The sequence below is a fragment of the Cupressus sempervirens genome, chromosome 7 (genome assembly GCF_028749045.1).
Source record: "Cupressus sempervirens isolate cs-2001-9-10 chromosome 7, ASM2874904v1, whole genome shotgun sequence".
Taxonomy (NCBI): Eukaryota; Viridiplantae; Streptophyta; class Pinopsida; order Cupressales; family Cupressaceae; genus Cupressus; species Cupressus sempervirens.
In genome coordinates, this window is record NC_143124.1 from 374,435,628 (window position 1) to 374,462,534 (window position 26,907).

Below are 26,907 nucleotides of genomic sequence, written 5' to 3' on the forward strand. Positions count from 1 at the left end.
CATTTTTGTGTAGATGTTCCAAGTTTGAAGATTTTGAAATTGGTAGGAATGCAATTGAAGAGACTTGATGCATTCCTTAGAAATTTCAAATTGCCAACTGCCCCTGGAAGGACATATGATCCTTTTGATGTTGTTAGGGATGCCTTGAGGCAAATGAGGGGATATAACTTGCCCTTGAGAAAGAAATATTGGGAAGAGGATGTCATTGTAGATTTTTTGGATGAAAATGTACGTAGAGACAGGATAGTAAAATGGAGGGAAATAATGGGTTTTGAAGAAGAAATGAAGAGAATCGACCCATCTTTTAAGGGTTTCTATCATGAAGGATATTGGCCTAGATTTCATAAGTGTATTGAAAATTTTGATGAGATTATAGCCCAAGTTCCCGAAGAAATAAAAAATAGAGTCAATCCTGAATCTCTTGAGCCTGATATTATAGTAGAGTAGATGATGACAAGGAGTAGCTTAAAAGCTCAACCTAGGCTTTAGAGAGGTAGGAAGAAACATAAAATGGTTGAGATTCCTTAGAAAGCAAGGGAGAAAGCCTTACAGGTTATGCTAAGGGGTAGTGAGTATTTCAATGATACAAGGTGAAGAATTTTGATGGCACAGGCCACTGAGGATGAGTAGAGGGCAAAGAAAATAGAGCTGGAGGCTATGATGATAGATGATAGGATCATACAAGCTAGATGATTTATGAAAGATAAATGGTCAAAAGGCTACAGGAGTATGATCCTAAGAGTGAAACCTTAATCATAGAAGAGGCAAGAGAGATGATAAAGAGAAGTGGCATGATCATCTTTCTAGGATGGGAAATCAGCTCTTCATTTTTGCTTGACCAAATGAGAAGACAGGAGAAGACAATTTCTTTTGAAGATGTGAATCAATAGGGATAATTAAGAGGGTCTGGTTACAGTATTGATGCACAGACCATGGCAATATGGAGCTTAGCTCCAGAAAATGAAAAGCCAACCCTCATGGAGTTTAGAGATTCCCCTAATGGAAATGTAATCTTTTGGAATGTTCATTCTACATCCAGTAATCAAATTTATGGACTGATGACTTCAACATCATTATTGGGAAATAATAGAATTGATGTGTTGGAGGAACAACTATATGCAACCTTTGAGAGGTATGTGGATACAAGGAAACACTATGATGAGGAGATGAAAAAGACATGTCTTAGAACAAAGAAATCTCCAACTGGAGGATGATGTAAAAACATTGAAAGATATTGCTAGGCATGTTGTTGAGGTAGAAGACAAAGGTGTACAAACAAATGATTATGCAACAAATGCAGGTGATATAGCAGGCCAACCTATGGTCATTGACGTGGAGAGCTAGAATCAAGCAAGGAGACATAAATTAGGACAATGCAAAATTTGCTGATTCATAAGATAGGCTCTTTGAAACATTCTTCACAGGATGCACATAGTAGGTACATTGCTTTGCAAGGGGCTGAGTGTTAGTGTTTAGAAGCAATTTCATTATTATCCCCTTTATTCACAATGTAGGGCCTGTATACACCATTATTTGAAAACCTTGTGCCAATGCTGACACAAAAGTAGTTACCCAAGGGAGTAATTATCCTTATTAGAAAATTGATTCATAAAGTTAAAGAATTAAATGGTTTTTTCTTAGGGAAATTACAATTGATCCAAAATAAAATGAAAACAATTACCACAGGGACTCCTAACTTTGTGCCCAACATCATTGATGAAAATGGAAATGTGAAGGAGTGGCAGGAATGGTCATCCTCTTTTGATGATATTTTAAAGCAGGTAAGATTTGTTGCATACTGTAACAATGAGGCAGATGTCATGGTAGTATATGATATGATTGATGTATTTTATAAAATAGAATCAAAGATGGGAAAGTCGACTGCAGAAGTGAAGGCCATAACAGATGCAAAGTGGAATAAGTGCCTTGACGAACTGAATACAATTAGAGATGCCACTTGGCCAAACATTGATACCGATATTGCCATCGGGGAGGTCATAGCTGGTATAAAAGCCTTATCATCTAGAGATAGTGACTAAACAGTTAGGGAAGAAACTGCGGTTTTCATGGGGCGCAGTTAGAAATCATAGCTAAATGGCATAAGAGACAAAATAGAGAAAGGATAGTGATTATAATAGGTTGAGTTGTACATACTCATCTTGCAAATACTTGCAGAAACAAACCCAGATTGTACCTGAAGATCAATTGCCACCTGTCAGTTTTGAAACTACTTCCCATCTTCTATCCAAGTACAAAGAATGTTTTGCAAAAGAAAATATCCGATGTCTTTGTATTTATTTGTGAATTAAATTTTGACAAGTGTCCTCCCATCTATAGCTTGTTTGCAATCCTTGTCTTATAAAAGGATTTCCAAGATGTGGAGTAAGGGTCCGAAGTCTGTTTTCTTTTAGTGATAGTGCTAGGTTGCAGTTGGTCCAAATTCTTGTGTTAATTTTTGTTGTTTCAAATTTGTATTTCAAGAGCATGGTGAATGAAGGAAATATTGTCAAATCTTTAGTTATATTTTGAGTCTTATAATAGATATATGTATTATTCTCAAGAAGATGAATACAAAAGAAAGTTACTGAATATCTATGTCCTTATTTTCTATCTCCATTTTCATGTACTTGTCATTCTGAGATTAAGTGAACAAAGTTCATTTCATTTAATGTAGCTTGGATAGGTTGGATATTAGTTCATTGTTGCTTTTAATTCAAACAATTAAATAAATGCTTCTGTGAGCTGATAGGATTTCTAAATATGTGGAAGGGATATCATAAGAATGGGATTGAGGGTTAACAACTGGTATATTTGGTTGCAAGTCAATTAAATGGATCAAAATCTACTAATATGACTTTGTGTAACAATGGATAAGGCACTGATCATTAGTTAGGATGCAAATTGGAGCAGTCATTTAGTAACACAAATCATTTTAAAACAAATCAATATTTGAAGTTTGAAACAAAAAAATATATGTTGGTCATTCACTTATTGTAATAGCACCTGAGTTTGTAGTTAGCTGCTATAATTCAATAGTTGATTTCAATTCCAAAAAGATTAAGAGACCAAATCTTCTTTAAAGGGATGTGTAGTGTGAAAATATGAAGAAATGTTGAAATCCCTAGGTAAACCCGCCTTGGTTAGCAGAGCCTACAGTGTAGGAAACACTCTTGCTTTGTTAGTTAGTCCAGATGTAAATAGGTTTTGCTGAAAATGGAAGGTAGGTAATCCCTAGGTATCTCCTTATGTAGCATTTTGGGGCTGTTTTTAAACTTGTAGTTTTAAAACTCCAACAGTGCCAACTAACATTTAAAATTAGAAATAAGATTTTGTTACAAGTCTAATATTCCGTATTTTTCCGTGAAGCTTCCTAAAACTAATATACGATGAAGTGCCAACCAATGTTTAAAATTAGAAATAAGATTACGAAGTTATTCAACTATTAACTTTTTATAAATAAAAAACACTAAAAGCTGATTTTAGAGGCTCAAAAAATTTTCTAGGTCCCCAAAAAAATTGTGAGATCTAGTCTAATGAAATTGGCATGTTAATGAACTCTAGAAGCTACAAGTGATTATAAAATTTCGATCCAAACGGACAACTAAGTGAAGTTATTGATTGTCAGAAGTCCTTGAATCACAAAGCCAACTACGCAAAGGTGAGCTTAAACACGAAGGCAATGGTTTACAACAAAACCCTAGTAATCTATGTGAAACTTTTAAACCCATAGACCAGTGCAATTTCAGGAGAAGTACCCAGGAACTAATACTTAACCCTACATTTCCTCCAATCTTTAATCACACAACACAACCTTGAAACAAGCCATGGATGGATCTCAAAACCAATATGCATGGACAAGTGCAAGAGGAGAATTATGATAGAAAAGGTTCCTTCCAGATCATAGGGAATTTCAATCCAAATGGACAACCAAGTAAAGTTATTAATTTTCAGAAGTCCCTGAATCACAAAGCCAACTATGCAAAGGTGAGCCCAAGCATGGAGGCAATGGTTTGCAACAAAACCCTAGTAATCTATGTGAAACTTTTAAACCCATAGACCAATGCAATTTTAGGAGAAGTACCCACAAACTAATACATAACCCTATATTTTCTCCACGAATCTTTAATAACACAACACACCCTTGAAGCAAGCCATGGATAGATCTCAAACCAATATGCATAGACAAGTGCAAGAGGAGAATTATGATAGAAGAGGTTCCTTCTAGATCATAGGGTCAAACCCCTCATGACACTGTACACTTGGCCAAAGAAAAACTCCAAACTAGGAAGGAGGAACATTGCAGCCACAGGAAAGAAGTTGGTGCTAGAAATAGAGAAAATGACAATGGAACTCATGAAACATCCAAACCAATGTCGTTCCACAACAACCCCCAGTAGAAAAGAAGCCCAAAGAAATTAAAACGCAAAAAGAAGGAAACCCGAGCAGCTCAACCTTCATATCTTCTTCTCTCCTTTAGAGTCTTAGTAGCTTCACTCTTGGGTAAAACCCTAGGGCCACTCCTCCTACCTCTCTTGCCAAGTTGTTACACTCAATTAACACTCTTCCATACCCTTATGAAGGTTTTGCTAGGGTATATCTTTTGTTACATATTTTGTGGGTATGTTGTTTATTCTCTTACATGCATATTCTGAGTACTTATTTGAGAAATTTATGTTATGGGTTATATGGAATTTGTGAATGTGTAGCAACAAGCTTCCTTACAAGCAAGTATCAGAGCCATCATTTTGGTCATATAAACCTAAGAGTTGAATCTAAGTACATCAAAAAATGTTAGATAGGGCAAGATATGAGGATTTTGTAGGCTGTTTATTGTACATCCGAGTGGTTTGTGTTTGCTATTCTGATGGGTGGTTTGCATATTAGGGTTTGAATTTATTTTGGCCAAATGGGTTTTTTTTGATAGCACTTTTAGTAAGAATTTTTAGAAATTGTCTCCTAGGAAGATATGGAACTCACCATTGGATACAGCTTGGCCAAGCAATGAAGTTTGATATGTCTTATCATGCCCAAATTTTTTTGAACAAGACACACACATACTATTCAATTTTAATTTTTGAAATGCTTTAAGAAAACATATCAAATCATTTACAGGTTATTGCTACAATTTCAATACTTAATAATCGTATTCAAAGAAACATTTAAAGTGAAATTTATTTACAACATTGATTTTTTAATATTACAATCAAATTTGAATCTTTACCACAAATCAAGATACATAAATGAAGATCTACATGTGATCTTTACAGTACAAAACTTTTACAAATACTCATAAGTCTTGAAATCTTCAACGGAAAATGAAATCTTCCAAGCTTTTCTTCAATACAAATCCTTCAATACACATCCATTTAGAATCCTTTAGAAAACAACATTGAAAACCATGGAGAGCTCACCTCCCAACCTAGTTCTTTATGAGACCACCCACCAAGCTTGGAGAACCAAGACCAATCGAGTAACAATCAAGCATCAATGCATATAACAACAATTACAAGATACCACATTTAACACCCTTTTGAGCTTACACAACAGGTTACCATAGTAAGCAATAGAATGGTTGAAGGTGTGCCTAAAAACCTTTAGGAGAAGCCAAATACAAAAAACCAAATTTGCCTTCTCAAGGCATACAAAATAAATACCAACTCTCACAAAAATTCTCCCCTTATCACCTCCAAAGTGCATAACAATGTACTGGCACATGCAGCCCATACTACATGCATATCCCTCTTCCTTCTAGGGAAGAGACTCTGCACTCAGGAGAAAGGCTCAATTAACCCCTTCACCCGAAGGCCACTTCTTCCTTCCCAAGGGTGAGTGAGGTCCTTCCACACCCATAACATCATACTCTCAAAATCAAAGAGAAAGGAAAAAAGGAATAGAAATTCAGTCACACCCAACAATACAACGTGGACAATGAACAATACACATATGCATCTATAGCAAAATTTACATAATTTTTCTCTAGAAAAACAATACAATACATAATTCCTAATATATGGAAAAAGCTCCAACCTTCTTCCAAGTTATGGCAAATGAACCGATTTGAGAAGAGCCCTCTATCCTTCCTTGATCAAATCTCCAAAACAACAAATCTCTAAAACTAGAGAGTGGGTGAATGAAATCCCTATTTTCAAAATCCCCTTTAATAAAAAAACTCAACACCTTTTTGTCCATCATGAAATAGAAAAAAATACTTTAATTCCACCTGAGTTTCCCTATTTGATTGGAACTCTAACTCATTGAAGAGATGGTGAGAAGTTGGGTGAGGTTTCTTTCATTTTCGCAATACTTGAAAAATGGGATTTTAAATACGTTAGGAAAGTGATTTAAACTAAAGTCAAGTCAAAATTTAAGCCCTAACATATGGTACTAAAATGTAGGGAACTTAATTTTACCAAAAGAACACCCTAGGACTCTAATAAAGCCCTTTAAAATCACCTTAAACTTGAAATCCAAATTTAATCTAATTAAAGCCTTCATATGATAATTTTATGCAAGGGGATGTAACTTTAACATATCTAATTGGTTAGAAATAAGGTTGGATGTTTTTTGCCGATATCTAAATCCGACTTGCCACTTATACACATAACAATACAAGTGCTAAGTGACACTATAAAATATACACTTAACATTAGGAGTGGCAAATCTAATCTAACACACTCATTCACATTACATTCACAAAGTAAAATACTACACAACGAGGCTAAGATCTCTTCATTAGATATAGCCTTGACATTCTTAGTAGATACAAAGGTATAGTCTTGGTTCTCCATTTTACCATAGTTATTTCCTGCACACTCAAACCAAATATCAGTAGTCCAAGATAAATAAATCATATGCATGTATACACCCCAAATCATTATTTTAATAAAAACCACCCCACCACTAACATTAAATATTTTGAAATAGAAAATTAAATGAAACATTAAAAAAGGTGTCGAGCCTTTTTAAAAAAAATGAATTTTAAATTTATCTTGAAACTAAAAATTTGAAATTAATGTGGGGTTCACCTTGGAATTATTTACATTCATATTTTTTTCCTTGCCTTTATTGCCTTCTTTTATCACCCCTCTATATCACTTAGTGTGCCCATTCATCGGAAGTGGTGACTCCCCAAGAAGGGTCTGCCTAATTAAACATAATTAATTGATTATTTAATCCTCTAAACAGGCGCCATCTAGGTAGGGTCGGCCCATTCCTTAGTTGTAATTGTACTTTGTTTTCCTCGATTATAATGAGTGCCTCCTATTTATTGATCATTATCTGGTAATTATGAGGAGTTGGCCATATGAGTTGGTCATCTTCATATCTTTATTTTATATTTCATCTAGTTAGCTCTTAATTAATTATTATTCTGTCTTTGGTTGGATGTAGTTTAATTCCTATAAAGACTATTCTTGACGACTGCAATTCTATCCTTGCATGAGCTGCAACTTCATGTACTGGCAGGGGATATGAAAAAAGGAGACTTAATAAAGAAAATTGCAGATAAAGAAAGTATTTTATAATAGGGTATTGCTCATTCAGTTATTCCCAACCATGGATTAATGATTTGTCAGCTTGTGGGGGTTTCAAAATCACTTCCCAGTAGTTGTCGATAGTTTAGTTTTCTTGGCAACTGTTAGGAGGGGTTTTTATTTACATATCTCATTGATAGGGAAGGTTGTCTGATCCTTTCTTTGGTCTACTTTTGTAAGAACTTCATATGGATAAAGATATACTCTATCTAGTATGCAATGTTAATTCTATTCATATTTAAAGCACCAGTTCTATGATCTATCAGATAGAAGAGTAAACACCCTTTACCTTGCCCATTACTACAATAAAAAATGTGCTAATGATGTTGTTCCTTGACCTTGCTATGGGGTTTTTGTGTAGACACATGTCAGCTACTATTTTTTGATCCATCCCCAAATTAAAGTTTTGGCTCCAATTGTCCCAATAACCTGTTTCCCTGTTCTCATATTTTGTGGAACATGGGACACATTTGCTTCCATGCCTATTCCAATAACATCGATGTAGTTGCAAAAGTTTCCATTTTGTTATTAGTCTGACTTTGCAAAATTAAAGAATTACCTTTGAGTGAAAATCATTTTGTATAAATCAACTTTAAGAGGGTTACAATGGGCAGGTAGTGTTGCCTTTCTTGAAGTACATTGTTTTTAGTGGAGAATACACTACACTACACATATAAAAGATGAAACTAACAATTGGCTTAGAGAAGATAGATGTATATTCTTATACTATCAGCTCATGAGCTGTTACAATGGTTTCTGCCTTCTAGATGTCTCTTGCACATCCAGCAATGTCCAGACTTCGCACAATCCTTGCAATTGTTATCACACTACTGTAATCACACCATAATCGCTCTGAAGACCAATAGTCTGAAGCAATATAAGTTCAATTCAGTCCAGTTCATAAGAAAATAGTACCTGAACTTATTTTCAGTGACTTCTTTTGGAGGTGATCATAAATATGCGTCTGCCCCTGGGTTTTTTTAGGGAGCTATAGTGCGCTACCTTAGCATCCCAGGTTTATCATGGGTTTTTCAAAGGATTCAAGGGAACTTGGGGGACTAAGGTGGGGTAGCCAAGGTGAAGTTGAACTAACTTGATCTAAATCCAAGGGCCATCCAAAGAAAGAACAAAACAATAATTATTTTTATAAACAATAATGTGCCAAATATCTATTTTTTCGCATAGAAGGACCATGGGGAACATTGGGGGTCCTGAGAGCTGCCCAAAGAAGAATAAAAGAAAAATCATAATTTAAAAAAAAAAGAAAAAACTTTTTAAGAAACAAAGAAGTGTCAAATACCTAATTTCACCCTTAAGTGATAAATTTGTGAAAATGGCATGCACTATGAAGATTTCGTATTGTTTAAATGTCTTAATTTGGGCTTGGTATTGGTGGTGGATAGAAAATGTGCTAGGGGCATTGCCCCCATGCCACCAACAAGGGAGGCTGCCCCTCAACCCTATTGAGTTATCCACTTCCCGACTTCCACCAGTTAATGAGATCTCGTCATGTAGAAACTCAGTTACAAAGAGGGGTGACAAGGAATTGGGTGCGGCCAGATTTTACGAGATTATTCATTTTTTCAATTTATTAGGTATTTGAATATCTTGTTCATTGGTGGTTATAATTGGTTTTACTTATTATATTTATTTATTTTTGGGAATGCATAACTTAGTGGCTTTTTGTTGAATAGCTGCTATTTATCTAGAATGGGTCAGTTAAGAAAACTTGGTCAATAATCTCGTGAATATTCTTTGTTGTACGAGATACAATGATTCTTTGGTCAAATATTTATTGTAGATAGTTCCCCTCAAATTGCAGAAGTCATGTTATACTATTTTATAATACTGGGTGCTCCTTATTTGCTCTTAATATAAGATTTAAATAATGGGACATTTTAATTATAGCCCTGACTATGGGAAACTGTGCTTCTTTCTATGTAACAACTGACATTGCAATACCAAGTAGCTTTTACAGCTCTCCTCTGACAATTTCTATTATATTGTGATAACAGCAAAGAACACATTAAGATTTTTCTGATTCTTAAGAAAGTAAACAGATGACTGTAAGGGGGAACTATACCTTTTGTGACCTTTTTTTTCATTACAGTGGCACTTGGTAGATTGTGTAGTACATTTATTACTATTTTGCTTTCAATACTTTACCATATTTTGAATTCTGTGGAATATCATCATTTAACCATTTTATCCTGGCTTTCTAATATTTACTGGAGGAATCGGTCATCTTATTCCAAGCTCTAGTAGTTTAATTTTATATTATTTTGGAATGGTTTCTTTGCAGGCAGCTATCTGTGAAACTTTAGTACTTCCAAACTGTGAAAATATATGTATTCCATGGATGCAAGCAGAAAAAGATGATTGGATTCCGCAAAGACTTGCTCCTATACCATGGATTCGGCAGGAGTCTAGTGATGATGCTACCTTCAAACAATGGTATGATTCTTTGAGGGTAAAGGATGATGGGCATTTATCATTGGATGATCACAAGTCTGACACAGATAATCCGTCAAAGGACAATGTAAATAATCCAAAGAACGGATCTAGTATGGCAATTCAATTTGAACACAATACACATTCTCAGGAAAAACTGAGCTCACATGAAAAAACATCATCTCACCCTGCAGCTACAAAATCTTTGTTTAATAATGAAAATACTAGTCAACTATTCCCTCTATTAGATAAAGATGACTTGCGAGATAGGGAAGTCTCAGAAGTACAGACTGATATTTCTCTTGTTGACAATGAAAGATCACTTTCTTCCATAGATGGTAAGTCAAAGAAGGGTTTAAAACGTACAAAGATGTTAGACCTTGGAAAGAAAGTAAGCATCAAATTTGAAGAGAAGAGGCGTCATATTGAAGAAAAAAGTCGCCATATGGTTGAGAAAATGAGAGGAGTGGAAAAGAATGAAGGCACTGGAAGTGAGAGTTGAATTATGCTTTCTGCATAGGCTTACTCTCTTGGGGAAGCTGTGCATGTATCTTTCACGAAGAGGAATGTTACACTGCTCAAAAATACTTTTCTTGATGAATAGCTTTTCTCATAGCCTCAATGAGCTCCAGCTTTTAGTGGATCCTCTCTATGTATAACCCTTGATGTTTCTCAAAACAATTATGGTTTATATTCCTGTCTTCATGGACTTTGTCCTCTTTGAATTTCTTTGCAGAGGCAGTTTTGGTGATCATGGAAATTCATTTGATTCAGCTACAATTACCAGGCATGGCGCCAAGTTTCTTTTTGAGGTTGAACCTTGATCTGTGTGCACAAGCACTGACTTGTCTAACCTTCAAGAGTGGCTGGAAGCATTTTATTAGATCAGGGGGTTTCCAAAGAATGTTGTTATATAAATGGTTCTCTTTGAAGAGGGCCCTCAAAGAGTGAGCCAGCCCAGATGATAGATTAGACTAGTTATCAGCAAGCTTTCCTTTTTCCATATGCAAGGAATATAAATATGCATTTCGTTAGTAGGTTCTGCTACTAAGGTGTTTCACTGTCATTGTAAGCAAGGGTGACTCATTTTCTCAGCTATGACTGCTTGTACATATTGAAGATAATGTCCAGTATTAATGGCACTCTTCCTCTAAGGCGATGCATGTTTTATCATCTATGTATTAGCAAAGACTGGTCTTCTTACGGGGGAGCTGAGATGTAACGGTTTACGAAACCAAATTATATTCTTCAATGAGCGCAGATGCATTGTCACCTATAGCTGGAAAATCACCAGTGCTAGTTGTTTTTCTTGTCTTCTTTTTACTCCTGTGCTTCATCTACAATAAGTTTTCTAGTTATGGCTGTTGAACATAATGTGCAACATTCTGTCAAGAGTATTAAACCTTGTGATAGTGCTACCAGGATTAAATTGTGTATTTTATTGTTGTCAAATTCATTGAACTATGTTTTATGAGTAGCGGTTCATAGCAATCCATCTCTCATGAGAGTGAATCATAACAATTTTTCCTATTGACACATTCAAAGATAACTAGTCTAATATTCAATTGAATTTTGATTATGACATTCTACTCAAGGCGACATTATCAATTATTTTTTAAAATAAAACTATTAATATTTGTTAACAATAAGATTAATAGATAAGCATCTATATATGTTAGTGCTTTTAAAAAAAAAAATCTAATTGCTTAGGTAATACATCATGTTATACATTTTTTATTTTATTTTTATAAATTGTCAATATAAATTTAATTAAATAATTGAAAAGTTTAAATTGTTTGATGAAAATTTGAAGGTTTTCAATTAAGTAAATTTTAATCTCAATTAATTTTATCTAGTTATATCAACCATAATATTATTATCATATTATTAAGGTAAAAACTAAATGAACAAAATGTAGTGATAAGATAAGATAACATAAGATAAATTTATTAATGTCCAACAAAAGACCACAACGTGGGTTTATGGGACTGAAGCTTACAACAAGGAAAAAACAGATAAACGGAGCACCAAACGGTGTCCAAAAAAGAACAAGCACAACAAAAGAAGAAGAAAGCAGTTTATCACGGAAAAGGTTAGGTATCTTTCTTCACAGGGAAAAAGTCCGACAGTGACTGATCTATGTGGCTACCAGAAGCCCTGTGATGAAGCTGAGTGCTACGAGAGGAGTGTCGCTGGCAAAAAGGTCCCTTGTGGGGTCTCACCGATCTGGAACAGCCCGTGTTAGGGAAACTGTACGGTCGCTTCACACCCCGAGCTGGAGTTAACACCTTGTGATAGGATCTAATTGAAATATGGCAAGATTTTAAAAAGAAATAATGGATCATTTGGTACAAGAATGAACAAAGAAAATCTACAAATAAGGGCAACACAATTCAACATTCATACTTTAAAAAAGATAGGTAACATTTCATGAAGGGGATGTAGAGAATGAATTTTAAAGTCAATATGGAATGTAATATTAAAGGGAGAAGCCTTGCCCAATGATGTGTAGTGCATTTAGGGAAGGCTTGGTATTAGGCTTATACCTACTCTTACAATGGCAACCTCTAATTGGATTGTTCAAACACCAGTGGGGACTCTAGAATGACTTGAAACATGTAGTGTTCACCAAAAATTTGGACATAATTTGTGTCACAAGATCCATAAATGTTCCCTTAGGAACCCATCTCTTCTAAGGCTAGTAATATGGCTAAAATTCATCAGAATGAGTTCCTTGATTTAGGAATGAATTAAACACCACGAATATGCTCAAAACTACGGTGTGAGAATGATGCTCACAAATATTTATACTCGTTTGGATTACACTTAGTAGAAGCTTGCTCAGTTAAGGGTAACAACAACACAGTTAGGTAGTAGAAGCTTGGCCGGTTAAGGGTAACAACAACACAGTTAGGTGTTATCCACTTAAGGGATTTTCTTGGAGACTTGTTAGAGTCTTATACCATGTTAGGAGTAACCTCGTTAGAGGATTTCAAACACAATTTTGAGAATTTCACATGGTTAGAGAATTTTACAAAGATTTGTTAAGATCACTTGATTAAGGATTTTTTTTGCTACAATGGTTAGAGAAACAAATAAGAGTGATATGTAAATTTGCACTACCTCTGCTAGATCAAATCAAATAAAGCTCAGTAACACATCAATATACCATACTTGATCCTCTGTATCAATAACACTCAACATTGTGTTTTTTTTATGATCACAACCTTCTCCAAAAATCTTCTATGCTACACTAACAAGTTTTATTGGTTTTCTTCTTTAAGTAGAATTGCTTCAATCATAAACTCTAAACCTAAATCCAACAATCCAAATTTAGTCATGATGAATCTAACCATTCATGCTTTCTTTTCCTTTGATGGTATCAACATGTATTTGATCTTTACGTTGGGAATTGTTCCAACTCTATACACCATTTTGACCTTGTAGAGAATTCTTGAAGAATCTTCTTCAAATGTAGTACCTCGATCTTTGTGTCATCAACTCCTTCCTTGAATCACACATCAGCCATCCAGTTGTCTAAATCAAATCACCATTTTCAATACCAATTCAAGTCTAACGATCGTGCTTGAAATCTTTACTGACCGTTCTTAGTTCACCAATGTGTCTTCTCTGTTTACCTATTTAACTCTTATTCCTTTGTACTTGTTCATCAATTTACCTATTGATTTTCATGTTTACCGATAAGACAATATACCAATATGCCCTTCTTTATGTGTTAATCTGTCTAGTTCACTTGTTTAACTTCTTTGCCTGAAAACTTTATAAGGTTCTATCCTAACTATATCATCTTAACATCATCACAAATCGTATCCAACAATAGATTCAACTACTTCTAATGATTTGAAGAAATATTCAAATCATTCAACTATTCATCATTGACTACCTCAATAGTCACTTGGTTTGATTACTATCTTCATAGCTTAAATCTTCAAAAAAATGGGTTCTATCATTGACTTAGCATCTATACACATTACTTGACATTTTTGTACGATAAAATCACTTAAAGCATTCTGCAACTTCTTGATAAACTATCAGTTTATCAAGAAAAATGGCTCCCGTTCGAAATTTTGGATCTCCTGCTCATGGCGCTCCTGGTGCTTCAGTGCTTGGTAACGCAGAGGTCTCTGCTCCCACCGATCATTTGGGTGGAGTGCTTGGTATCGCAGAGGTCTGCTCCCGCTGGTCGTTTGGGTGGAGGAGCTGATTTTTCCCTTCGCTTGGCTTCTTCTGCGGGTGGGGATAGGGCTTTTGCAGATGTGGCTGCCTTTGAAGCCAGTTTACATGGAACTCTCCCTCATGCTGTTTCATCTGAGCCCTCTCATGTGACGCCTATAAGTGCTTTAAAGCCTATTAAGGTTTCTCTTGATCGAGAATCAGTTGAAGATATTTTCCATACGGCAGAAGAGCTTTCTTCTTTTGCTGCCATTTTTCGCTTCTGGGGTTATTGGCCTTCTCTTGTTGATCTACATGATTGGATCTCCAAGAATCGGGTGCCACTTATAGACAATGACGTCCACATCTTTCCATGTGTGAAAGGCTTCTTTATAGCTAAGTTTGAAAGTACTAATGATAGGAAGATTATTTTGTGTCAATAGTTTTTCCTGGTAGGGCAGATTTCCACTTATGGCCAAATCGTGGCATATAGATTTCGATCCACTTTCGGAGTCCTTTAACAAGTTCCCTATTTGGGTCCGGCTTCCGAATCTCCTGATACATCTTTTGCATAATTCGGTTTTTGAAACTATTGGGAATGCTATTGGTGATTTCTTATATGTGGATTTTGACACGTCCGATATTTTCCACTCGACCTGTGCGCGTTTTCTTTTTGAGTTGGATGTTTCTAAGGGCCTCCCTGAGGTGATTTGCTTGGATTCCCCGAGGGGTTCTTGGACACAAATGCTAGATTTTGAAGGTATCCCCTTTTGTTGTAGGAATTGCCACTTGACTGGTCACATTGCTGCTAGGTGTGTTGTTGGGAAGTCTAAATCAAGGCGACCACCTTCTTGGTGGTTAGGGGCCTCTTCTGAGCACTATACGGTGAAACAATCCTTGGATATTTCTGTGTATTCTGTGGTTGAGGTCTCTCCTAGCGATCATTTGGAGCCAGTGGTAGAGGAGGTGGTCTCTACCCCTATTTCAGATGCTCTTCCTAAGGGCCGGTTGTCGTGTGATTCTCATAGGGAGATTGGTACAGCTTCGGTGCCCCCCGGGTTCCACTATTCTATTTCTTCTGAAGCTTGTGTTGTTGAGGTTGCGAAGATTGAGGATGGGTGGATAGCGGTTAAGAGTAAGAGAACTAAGCCTTCTGCTCCCTCTTTAGATATGAACCTTCGGTCACGTAAGGGAAACTTCAAATCAAAAGGGTAATCTTAAGTTCCCCCGTTCTGACTGGTTTTTTAGTGGTGATAAGCGGGTTGTGGCACTGGCTCATTGGTTACTGGTTTGGGAGGTTTTTCTGATTGCTTTGCTTTCTAGTTTGTTTACTTTCTAGGGTCCAGCGTATTTTCTGGACACATTTGTTGGTTTCAGGTCCTAGTAAAACCTGGTTTAGATGTTCAGCTGGTTTCAGGTCCTTTTAAAAACCTGGTAGGGCTTCATGGTATATCTTTCTTTTTGATGTAAAGGGTTTCGGGGCCCCTTCAAAACCTTTTTTTACCTTAATTTAAAACATGTCAAAGTGCTTAGTCAAATAGTTTGATATCAATGACAACAATATAACCAATTATCCCATCATCAAATCATGTTCTAGGCTTTACCATATCATCATCGATATTAGCCAAAAATCACCATCATCAAGTAATTCAACCAATCAACAATATTAATCAGTTATGCTAAAAATTATTGTTGGGATATGATAAAATAAAAAATCCCTACTATCTGGTGGGTTTTTATTAGATGGGTAATAGGTTGTAGCTAGTAATTCTATTTTTGAAAGCTTATAAAATCTCACAACCTAGTTTGGTGTGGGTATTAGGAGGAAATAACTCAATAAACTTCTAATATATTCCAAGACTTTATAAAAGTTTGGTTTATTATGAGTTATAAATTCCCTCTTCTAGCAACCGTGGGTCAGTAATAGTAATATCACCATTTCGTACATACAACTAGAGCCTGACTTAATGACTTTACATTATATAATTTATGATCCTTATTGAAATGGATCAAGTTTAGGAGATTACATTTCATACTTTCTTGTCATATATTTTTCATACATTATCCTTTTCAAACTTAGGAGATTACATATTTCATGATTTGGTGTACAATATAGAGGAGCTTCATGCTCCCTTACCATTCTCTCCACTATAACCTCTACTCTTCAAAATTCATTAGTCCCAACACACCTCTCTTTGTTCATGTTAAACCTTCCATACTTGTATTCAGTTATGGAATCTTTTTAACTCCTAGGCATTTGTTAGTAAACCAAATCATTAACAAATCACATGCATCCCATAGTATTATAATAACATGGAATTTCATTCATATTAGGAATTATCTATGTGAAGATATCATCTGCATAACAACACGATAAAGATTTATTCTTGAGCATACAATGCATAACCAACATTTACATATGTGAATATAATTGTATATATAAAATTGTTAGTAAAACTATAAATACATATCACAATAATAACAAAAGCGACTTAGTCAAGCAAAGAGACAACGATATCTAGAAAAGCCTCATTATTGGCCATAGGATAAAACCAATAAACATGATGGAAAGATCCAGTAAGGATAAAGATGTATGTATAACTATATATTTAAAAAATAAATCAATAAAGATAAAGAAGATAAAATAAAGGAGAAATTGCAGGTCAAAGACTTTAACTGCATATATGAACCCAATAAAGAAGTGAGAGAGGGAAAATAAAAATAGGAAATAAAACATGATTACTCCCACTCAACCTCATAGGTAAAGTGAGAACACACACACACACACACTCTCTCTCTCTCTCTCACACACACACACACACACACACTCTCTCTCTCTCTCACACACACACACACACACACTCTCTCTCTCTCTCTCTCTCTCTCTCACACACACACACACACACACACACACACACACACTCTCTCTCTCTCTCTCTCTCTCTCTCACACACACACACACACACACACACGCACACATGCACACACACACACACACACACACACACAAGGAAAGTGACAAGCCACACTGTATCTCAATTGTAGAAATAGAGATCCCATAACATAATGAATATGGAGATGTACAAAGAAATATACAAAGCTACCCAAAGTATACTAAAGATATATATGTTAGGAATACCAAGGAAACAATCACAACTGGGTGGGGGGGCGCGGGGGGTGGGGTGGGGTGTGTAAATTAGATGTGTAATAATACTTGATCAGTAAAATCATTCACTACTAGAACATCTTACATCTTAACCATAAGCATTAATGCAAAGAAAACACCACCACCATAACACATAACACTAGGTTTTTTTTACATGTAAGCCCTATTAGAGGAAAAACCATGGTTGGGATCAAACCCACTAGATAATCTACTAGCACATAAGCCATGTGAAAGGTATAACTAGAATGCGCATGAAGTCAAGCTCACTACATAGAGTTTACTGTTGAAATATTTACAAGAGGGAAATCACCCCGAGAGTACAAGAAGGGTAACAAACTTGAATTGGACAACAACCAACTATGGACAACAATGTATTATATTATGAAATGATTGATAACATCTTTGGAATCCTAATACAACTCCAATGTAGTACATCAACTATCTTATTCTAAAGATTACACTCATAACTCTTCTCTCAATAATAGAAATAACATGCTCACACACCTTCACATGTCATATGCTCATCACATCATCCATCGCTTGCAAATACAAGATGTTTTAATCTTTTTATATATTGCATCAACATAAAATTGAATCGTCCAAGATTAAGATCATAACCACAATAATTTGTTACAATAACCAATTCTATCCAAGATATGTCAATTAGGACATAGCTAGGACATAAAAAATAATCTTGAACATGCTTAGATCCATGAATTACACTTGTGATCTAAATCAACATGCTAGCCAACCAAGTCACCTAGGAATACATCAACACACTTCATGAAATCTTCTAAATGTGATCGCATAAGACAATTGCAATCCAACAACAAGAATATGACATCATTAAGAAATAACAAGAAGTATCTTTGAATGCCACAACATCTTTGTCTTTAAATCCATGAACAACTTTGCATAGTTCATCATGAACATCACTTGGCAATCTTTTCCTTAAAAGAAAAATAGCTTGCACATATAAAACTCATGAACTGCTCTAGCAACCCAAGTCCTAAGCATACCTCCAAGTTAGCAATAAGAAATATTGCATGATCGATTCATGCTGATCCAATTATATAACACTGTCATCACCATAATAACTAGAAAAGACATATCCTCAAAACTAGCTAACTCATTATAACTCACACAAATCATGACATCAACAACTTCAATCCAAAAATAACTATACATCACTTGATTGAAAATATAAATATCATATCAATCCAATCACCCCACAAAACAAATTGTCAACACTATTTTTTATTAGGAAAATAGGTTTTGAAGGGACCCTTAAACCCTTAACATACCCAAAACATCAAAATATAAACAATAAATCCCTTAGAACATATCCCTAAAAAAATAGACCTAGCACCAAATATGGTGCATCCCATTGACAAGATGAGAACATGTTTAGTATGTATGGACTTGCATTCCACAATCACAAATTGGCGGTGACAAAAAGTGAAGCAACCAAGTACCAATGAGCCTATGGATAAGAAGCAAGAACAACCCTAAGAAGCCCCCTTGGATCCCAACTTGTGAAATCTAAGTGACATGTCTAACTAAAGAGAATGCTTCCTTGAATGTTTACCTTTGATTGTGAACCATCCATGTTCCACCTTAGTTGTCTTAACCTACCATGTCAAAACATCTTTAGATCTAGTAGAATTAGAGCTAGCTCTAGCAAAAGTAACTGTCACATCACCACTAGAGATAGCATTTTTCTAGGGGCAAAAGTATCCCCATCCACATGGACAATGCCAACAACAACAATACTCTGAACTGCAGTAGTAGGTCCACCCTCCAAAAAAACTAGTTTCGTAGGGCCAACATCTAAGATTTTCCTATCAAACTTCAAACTAGGCTCATCACCACCATGCTGAAAAGAGCTACCAACATCACTTGAAATCTATTTAGTAGCAACAGAAACTCCAACACCAACTACATGAAGGAACTCATCAACATTGAACAATTGAGCATAACTAGGAGCAAAACCATCCTCCTGTCACTGAATATCAACAAAGTCATCCGAGGTGACATCCCTAATCGAAGTGGATTTCTTGATAGCCTTATAGTGTTGTGATAAAGCACCCTGCCACTAGGAGGAGGGTTTCTTGGATTTGTATTTTTCAGTCTCACATGTTACCGCAACATGCCCAATGTTAAAGCATTTCCAACATCTAAATGACCTACCTTCATAATCTAAAGATTGGATCCATGAACCAATAGAACTACATAGTCTAATCTACACTGGAAGGCCCTTAGTGACATCGATATTAACAAGAATCCTTGCATATGTAGAATGAAATATGTCAAAGGATTTTGAGTCTACCATCAAGAAATCACCTAAAGCATCACTTATGTCCTCAAGGACCAAATCATGCTAGAGAAGAGGAAGATTTGGAAGACATGCCTAGCTATGCATTTTGCAGAATGATTTAGTTGTTAGATTAAAGTCCTTATACCGAGGTTTCATCATTAGAGGGAAACAATTTTCCCATGTGAAGAAATGATCACATGGAATGACTCTCCTATCGTTTGCATTATCAAATCTGGCAATAAAAAAACCCCTAACTAGAGAAAATATCTGTACAAAGTTTGTAAGATATGTATCAAGAAACTTAGAAATACAAGTGTGGAGCTCCTTTAGTGAGGGCTAGAAGCCCCTAGAATGACATATAATCACATCTACCTCAAGGGTTGTAGTGCATTGCTGAATGTCCAAATCCAAATTAATTGAAATAGATTTACAGGTGGGAAATGGTTTGGAAACAAAGGGTTTAGAACCAACCCCCAAACCCCGACTAGCACAATGGGCAGATCCTTTTGTACCTTCCAAAACCCCCAAAACAACCTCCTGCCATGTAATAGCCTCATTCAAGATTGCCTCGCCCACTGCAAAATGATCGACTGATGAGGGGACAATCCATGACCAAATGAACACAACAGGAAAAGGGGAATATTATTATCAAAAGTGATATGCTATTACATTTAGTACAATGTCAATAGATTCAAAGATGTGCCCTATGGGCTTACAATGTGGTCTGATTCTGGAAAAAAAATCCTCCTCACAGTTTCCTCTCCTAAACTCCAAAAACTACCTTTACAATGCCAGAAATGTCCTTAAGTAACCTAGATTAGGTTTAGGGTTAGGAATACATTTTAGAATATGCCATTTGACATCCACTGCCAAAACAAAAGGTTCTAGAAAACATGTTAGAAGTCGGTGTAAAATTAGAAGGATCTAGAAATGGTAGTCCAACTTCCAGGAAGCATAAGTTTTCATCTGAGACTCCGATTGATGAACTATTTACATTTCCAGAAAGCTCTCCAAGTGCTTTATAGCCATATGGACAATCTCTTTTCATCCCCCATTTTTTGAGCCCATATGAGGCCATTTAATGCCTCAAATCCAACTTTGAAGTGCTCTTAGGAGGTCTCTAGGCAACTTAAAACTACAATAACTTTCAAACTGTAAAGCCTTTTGACCTGATTCTTTATAATTGTCCCTCCAACTTACACCCTCTAACTCATTATAATTATGGCTCAATTACAAAATAACCTATTTTCTACATTGGCACATATCCCAAGGTGCTTAGAAACTCTAACCTAGAAAACCAATAGTGGAACTATGAGAGTTGTAATCTTTATTTGACCCAAATGGGTATCCATAAATGAAAACACTTTAAACAGAAACTAACACTAAGCATATTTTTGGGGGATATAGGATTGCCCTTACACCACTGGATGCTCTTGCATTAGAGACCAAAGAACCATGATGAGTCCCTCTTGATAAAAAAGAGACATGCCCAAAATAAGGATGAAGAATATGATTCATATAGGGAGAAAGACACCCACTATCCTACGAAGCCAACACCTCAAGACTAGCTATGACAAAAATACCTCCTTCAACCAATGAGCCTATAGCACACCAGAGCCTAGGAGAATCATGGCTGACAGAGGGGAGCCTGTGCATGTGAGATTTTCCACAAGCCATTCAAAATTGTTGATTCAACCTTCCTTCTATAAATTGTCAACATTGTTAGGAAAAGGAACATGTTGACATTAATGACAAAACATATAATGCAAACTCCTATTAACAATTCCAACAACGTCCAACAATATCCCTTTTCAACATTGATGATAACATATGATGTGAAAAAATGCAATATGGTGAACATAGACATGATCTCTACACTCTTTATTTTACACAAATGTAAGCTCACATATCCAAATTTGTAAATCACTATTTGCACTAAGATGATTGATAACCTGCAATATAAAAAATTTGAGTCTTTCTTGAACAAAAGAACATATGTTGACATTTGTTTAGGGGTAAAATGGAGATTCTTTAATAGGATTTATACCTCTACTTTACACTACTAAAACATTTCAAAGGATAGGATAAAGGGGAACAACATAATCCCCAAATATGATTCCCCTTTATAACCCAAATTAGATTAGCAAGGACCCAAAAGAGAAAGGTTGCCAAGTCTAAATTTGAATTGTAAAGGAAAATGCAATATAAGTATATACACTCTTTGGCCTGTGTGCGATGGTGTATGTGCAAAATTGAACTAATTAATTAAATAATGTAGATATAGATGCCAAGTGCACACAATCAGCCCACTTGAGATATAGATCTAAGATAAAGATGTGATCGAAAATAAAATATGAAAGAATCACCTCAAAATATGTAGTAGATGATGTATCTCATCTCTGTAAATTGTAGATCCGAGCCTATTTCTAGATAAGTAACTATCATTCTTGAATAAAATGATGAAGTAGACGGAACCTAGAAATCCTTCTTCCCACGAGGTCACTATGTACCTTGGGCACTATAACAAAGTAAAACCAATTTCTCCAAAAAGCCCCCAAGGAGTAATTTCTAAATCTACATGCACATTCCACTATCCTACTCCTACACACAAAAAGTGAAGGGTTTTTGTTATTTGATGGGTGAGGTCTTTCCTTGGTCAAGCCCTAGATTGAGGAATCGACCTTGAATTGAAATATAATTGATAAAGGAAATGCTTGCATATAGTAAATTTGAATATTATCAAGTAAGATATACAATTACTTTTATAGATGTAAATGGATCCAGTATGTAAGTGTAATAGCCTTGCTCCAAGAAACCATAAAGAAATCAAAGAAGCCAAGACCTCATGTCTAGAAATGTATGTGACATGCCATGATGAATATTAAAAGAGGTTGAATGGATTTGAATGATAGATCTTCTCTTTAGAGCCAAACTCCACTACCACCTTGAAGGAAGAATCTTAATGCAAGAACGTGATGCCAACACTTGAATGCTTGAAGAAGACGCCTTGATTACTTGATTGTGGTATGATAGATCATGTAGATTAGATATGAAAATGAAGCTCCCAAGCCTCTTTTTATACTAGTTTTTGGGTAGGAAAATAATTCAGACTGATTGGGGAACAAAATAAATCAATTGGCAAACCCAAGGTTTCCTAGCCTCGAACCCTACAACCACTAGGGACAAGGTTGATTTGGTCGACCTTGACCTAGACTAGGTATGTTAAATAATGTGGATCTCTAATAGATAAAACAATACAAATAAATGCTTGTAGAGAATATCTTACTTGAACAATGTAGAATATATTTTCTTTTCTATGGTAGAAATCTTAGTAATATATTTACTTATCTTTGGCAACGATCTCAGTGATGTATTTGATTATCTTTCTCCTTTAGAAATAATCATAACTTTGAATTGCTATGTAACAAATGAAATGGTGTTGATAACAGTAAGTAATGTTTCACAATACTGATGCTGATTGTAGGTACTTGAATGCCGTGTAATGATACTTTCCCTACGACAACATGCTTTCTTATATATGTGGGTAAAGGGCATGACTCTGAAGAGTCATGTCTCTACGTGGCTCAAGGGCCAAATAGAGACATGCCTCTTTGGAGGCATGTTTAGTTTAGTCAATAACTAACATTAGTATACGTGCTCGATAATATTAACAAGGCACGATACTAAAGTCTGCTGATAATATGGAGCCCGACCATTATAAAGTCTGTCAATAATATGATCTCTACACTACTGATAATCCATGAGGCATAACAGGGATGTAGGCGTATGTATGTCTATATGTATATTAATATGTATAAATATGTGTATGCTTATATCTCTATGATTCGTAGAAAACAATAGTAACTTCAGTATATTAAGAAATTCATGTTTTTCTTTTTCTGATGCTAAACATTAACATTCCCTCTTTAGCTGGGGAGAAGTAAAACATTAATTAAGTTAGAATCATCATATAAGCAACACAATATGAATAGTAAATGATCTTTACTTGCACTTAAGCAATGTCTAGAGAAGCACATATAATCTCTACTTGCACTTAAGAAATGTCTAGAGAAGTACACATAATCTCTACTTGCACTTAAGCAATGTCTAGAGAAGCCCAAATAATCTCTACTTGCACTTAAGCAATGTCTAGAGAAGTACACTTAATCTCTACTTGCACTTAAGAAATGTCTAGAGAAGCTCAAATAATCTCTACTTGCACTTAAGCAATATCTAGAGAAGTACACATAATCTCTACTTGCACTTAAGCAATGTCTCGAGAAGCCCAAATAATCTCTACTTGCACTTAAGCAATGTCTAGAGAAGCACATAATAGGTTTATTATTTACAAGATTGTCACCTTGTAAATAATTTTCTACAAATGAATATGTTCATGAAAGATCGTCACCTTTCATTACATATCAAATACTATTAAGTAACCAATGGAGGCATAAACTCAAATGAAATAAATATTTTATTTCAAAAATTTATCATTACAATTAATCATACTAAATTTTTCTCTGAAGTATTTTAGTTTCACTTTAGCAAGAGGCTTGGTAAGGATATCAACAGTTTTCTCATTAGTACACATGTATTCCAATTGAATAACTTCTTGATTCACCATATCTCTGATGTAATGGAATGGAATTTCAATATGTTTGGAGTGGTTGTGAAATACTGGATTAGAAGAAAGCTTAATACAACTTTGATTATCACAATAAATCACAGTGGGCTTCAAATGTCTTTTGAAGAGATCTGATAGCAACTTTCGTAGCTATACAACTTCTCTAGCACCCAAGGAAGACACAATGTACTCTGCTTCAGTGGAACTCAAAGCTACTGAAGTTTGTTTCTGACTAGACCAAGAAATCATACCAGATCCAAGACTGAAACAATATCATGAAGTACTCTTCTGCTCAACGGAGCTTCCAGCCCAATCAAAATTTGAATATCCAAGTAGTTCAATGTTGACTTTGTCATATTTGATTCCCATTCTAATAGTACCCTTTAGATATCTCAAAATGTATTTAGCTACATGTAAATGTATCTTCTTAGGAGCACACATAAACTGACTCAAGGTGTGAGTTGCATAGCATATGTCCAAACGACTATTGACCAAATACTTCAGGGATCCAATAATTTGTTTGTAGTAAGTAGGGCTGCAACCTCAGATTTGTTCATATCATGTTTTAGTTTGTGTAGATTATTTCCATAGGGGTAGCAGCCGATTTACATTCCATCACTCCAAATTTGGTTAAGATATCAATTGTATATTTTCCCTGATTTAATATAATATAGTTGTCTTGTTGCCAAACTTCTAATCCCAAAAAGTAGTGAAGTAATCCTAAGTCTTTCATTTCAAATTCTGTAGTGAGTTCTTGCTTACATTTCTTTATGAGATGTTCATCACCTGTAATTAGCAAATCATCAACATATAGAACAAGAATAATCATATCATCACCTTCAGTTTTGAAGTATAGATTTGGGTCAGCTTCATTTTTAGCATATCCTAATTTCAATAGGTGATTATCTATTCTTTCATACCAGGCTCTGGGAGCCTGTTTGAGTTCATAAAGTGCTTTCTTTAGTTTACAAACATGTGTCTTGTTGTTATAAGTATTGACCCCTTCTAGTTGTTCAATGTAAACTTCTTCTTCAATCTTACCATTGAGAAATGCTATTTTGACATCCATCTAATGTACTTTCCATCCTTTGGATGTTGCAATTGATAGGAATGTTCTAACTAAAGTGTACTTGGCAACAGGGGTAAAAGTTTCCTCATAATCAATACCTTCTTTTTGAGAAAAACCTCGGGCTACAAATCTTGCATTGTATTTCTCAATACTACCATTTGAAGCATGTTTAATCTTGAACAACTATTTGGAAGAGACAACTGATTTGTTCTTAGGTCTTGGTACAACATCCCATACATCATTTCTCAATAGAGAGTTATATTCCTCAATCATTGCTTCCTTCCATGATTGATGTGAAAGTGCTTCTCCAACATTAGTAGGTTCAAATTTTAAGAGTTCAGATAGTAATGCAACATAACCAGATTGATTTATGGTCCTTTTACTTTCCTGAATTACTTTATCTATTTCAACTTGATTTTCTTCTAACATTTTTCTAGCCCAAATAGGTCTCTTATTATTTTTATTGTTGATGTTTTTAAGTTCTATATGATTAGACAAGGAAGAGAAGTCAGAATCATCCTCCCTCTCAATTTCTATAGGTAGATCTTCTTCTGAAATAGATTCATCACTATTACTAGAAATTTTAAAAGTGATGTCTTCTTCAAATATTAGATCTCTCCTAATTTCAATTGTCCTTTGCCTAGGAATCTAGATCCTATATCCTTTTGTAGTTTCAATATATCCAACGAATATTCCCTTTTTCTCAGAGGGCTCCAATTTGGTTATTTTCTCTTTTGGTATGTGAATATACATTAGACATCCGAATATTCTTAGGTGACATAAATCTGGTTTGATGCCTATAAATACTTCTTTTGGGGTTGTATTTTCTAATATGGAGTGAGGGCATCGATTTTGAATGTACACAACAGTATTGGATGCTTCAGCCCAAAAAAAGTAATGAAGATTTTGATCATGTAACATGGCTCTGGCTGATTCAACAATACATCTATTTTTACTTTCAGTTATTCCATTATGTTGAGGATTATAAGGTATAGTAAACTCCCTCTTAATCCCAACATAAATACATAAATTTTTAAAGATATCAGATGTGTATTCACCTCCATTGTCAGACCTTAGGGTTTTGATCTTTTGACTTGATTGATTTTAAACTAAGGCTTTAAACTCTTTAAACTTGGATAAGACCTCAAATGACTCCTTTTGTTTCAAAAAATAGATCTAAGTTCTCCTAGAGTAATAATCAATGAAGATTATATAGACAAAACATCCATTAAGAGAGGGGACTGACATAGGACCACAAAGATATGTATGAATCAATTCAAGAATGGATTTAGATTTATGATCACTTTTAGGGAAGGAATGTTTAGTATTTTTACCTAATGCACACCCTTTACAAATATTTGAATGATTTGCTTCCAGATTAGGTAGACCTTTTAATGTTTTCCCTATAGATGATAAGGCTCGAAAGTTAAGATGACCTAGTCTCCTATGCCATATTTCAGAGAAATTTGACTTATCATTACTAAGGGTTAAGTTTAAATTAGGATTTTTATTATTAAAAAGCTTATAAAGACTTCCATCTCTGAGTCCAATGGAGATGGACTTCTTAATAGTTGA

At 35.1% G+C, this 26,907-nt stretch overlaps 1 protein-coding gene across 2 annotated transcripts in view; it reads left to right on the plus strand.

Annotated features, from left to right (window-relative positions):
• LOC149547022 (uncharacterized) overlaps positions 1–11,460 on the plus strand; it is a 129,240-nt gene extending 117,780 nt beyond the window's left edge. For both annotated transcript variants that reach the window (XM_089791472.1, XM_089791473.1), the window contains one exon: positions 9,835–11,460. In XM_089791472.1, the coding sequence (XP_089647598.1) occupies positions 9,835–10,485 (651 nt within the window). In that variant the 3' untranslated portion in view covers positions 10,486–11,460. The remainder of the gene's footprint in view (positions 1–9,834) is intronic.
• The last annotated feature ends 15,447 nt before the right edge of the window (positions 11,461–26,907 follow it).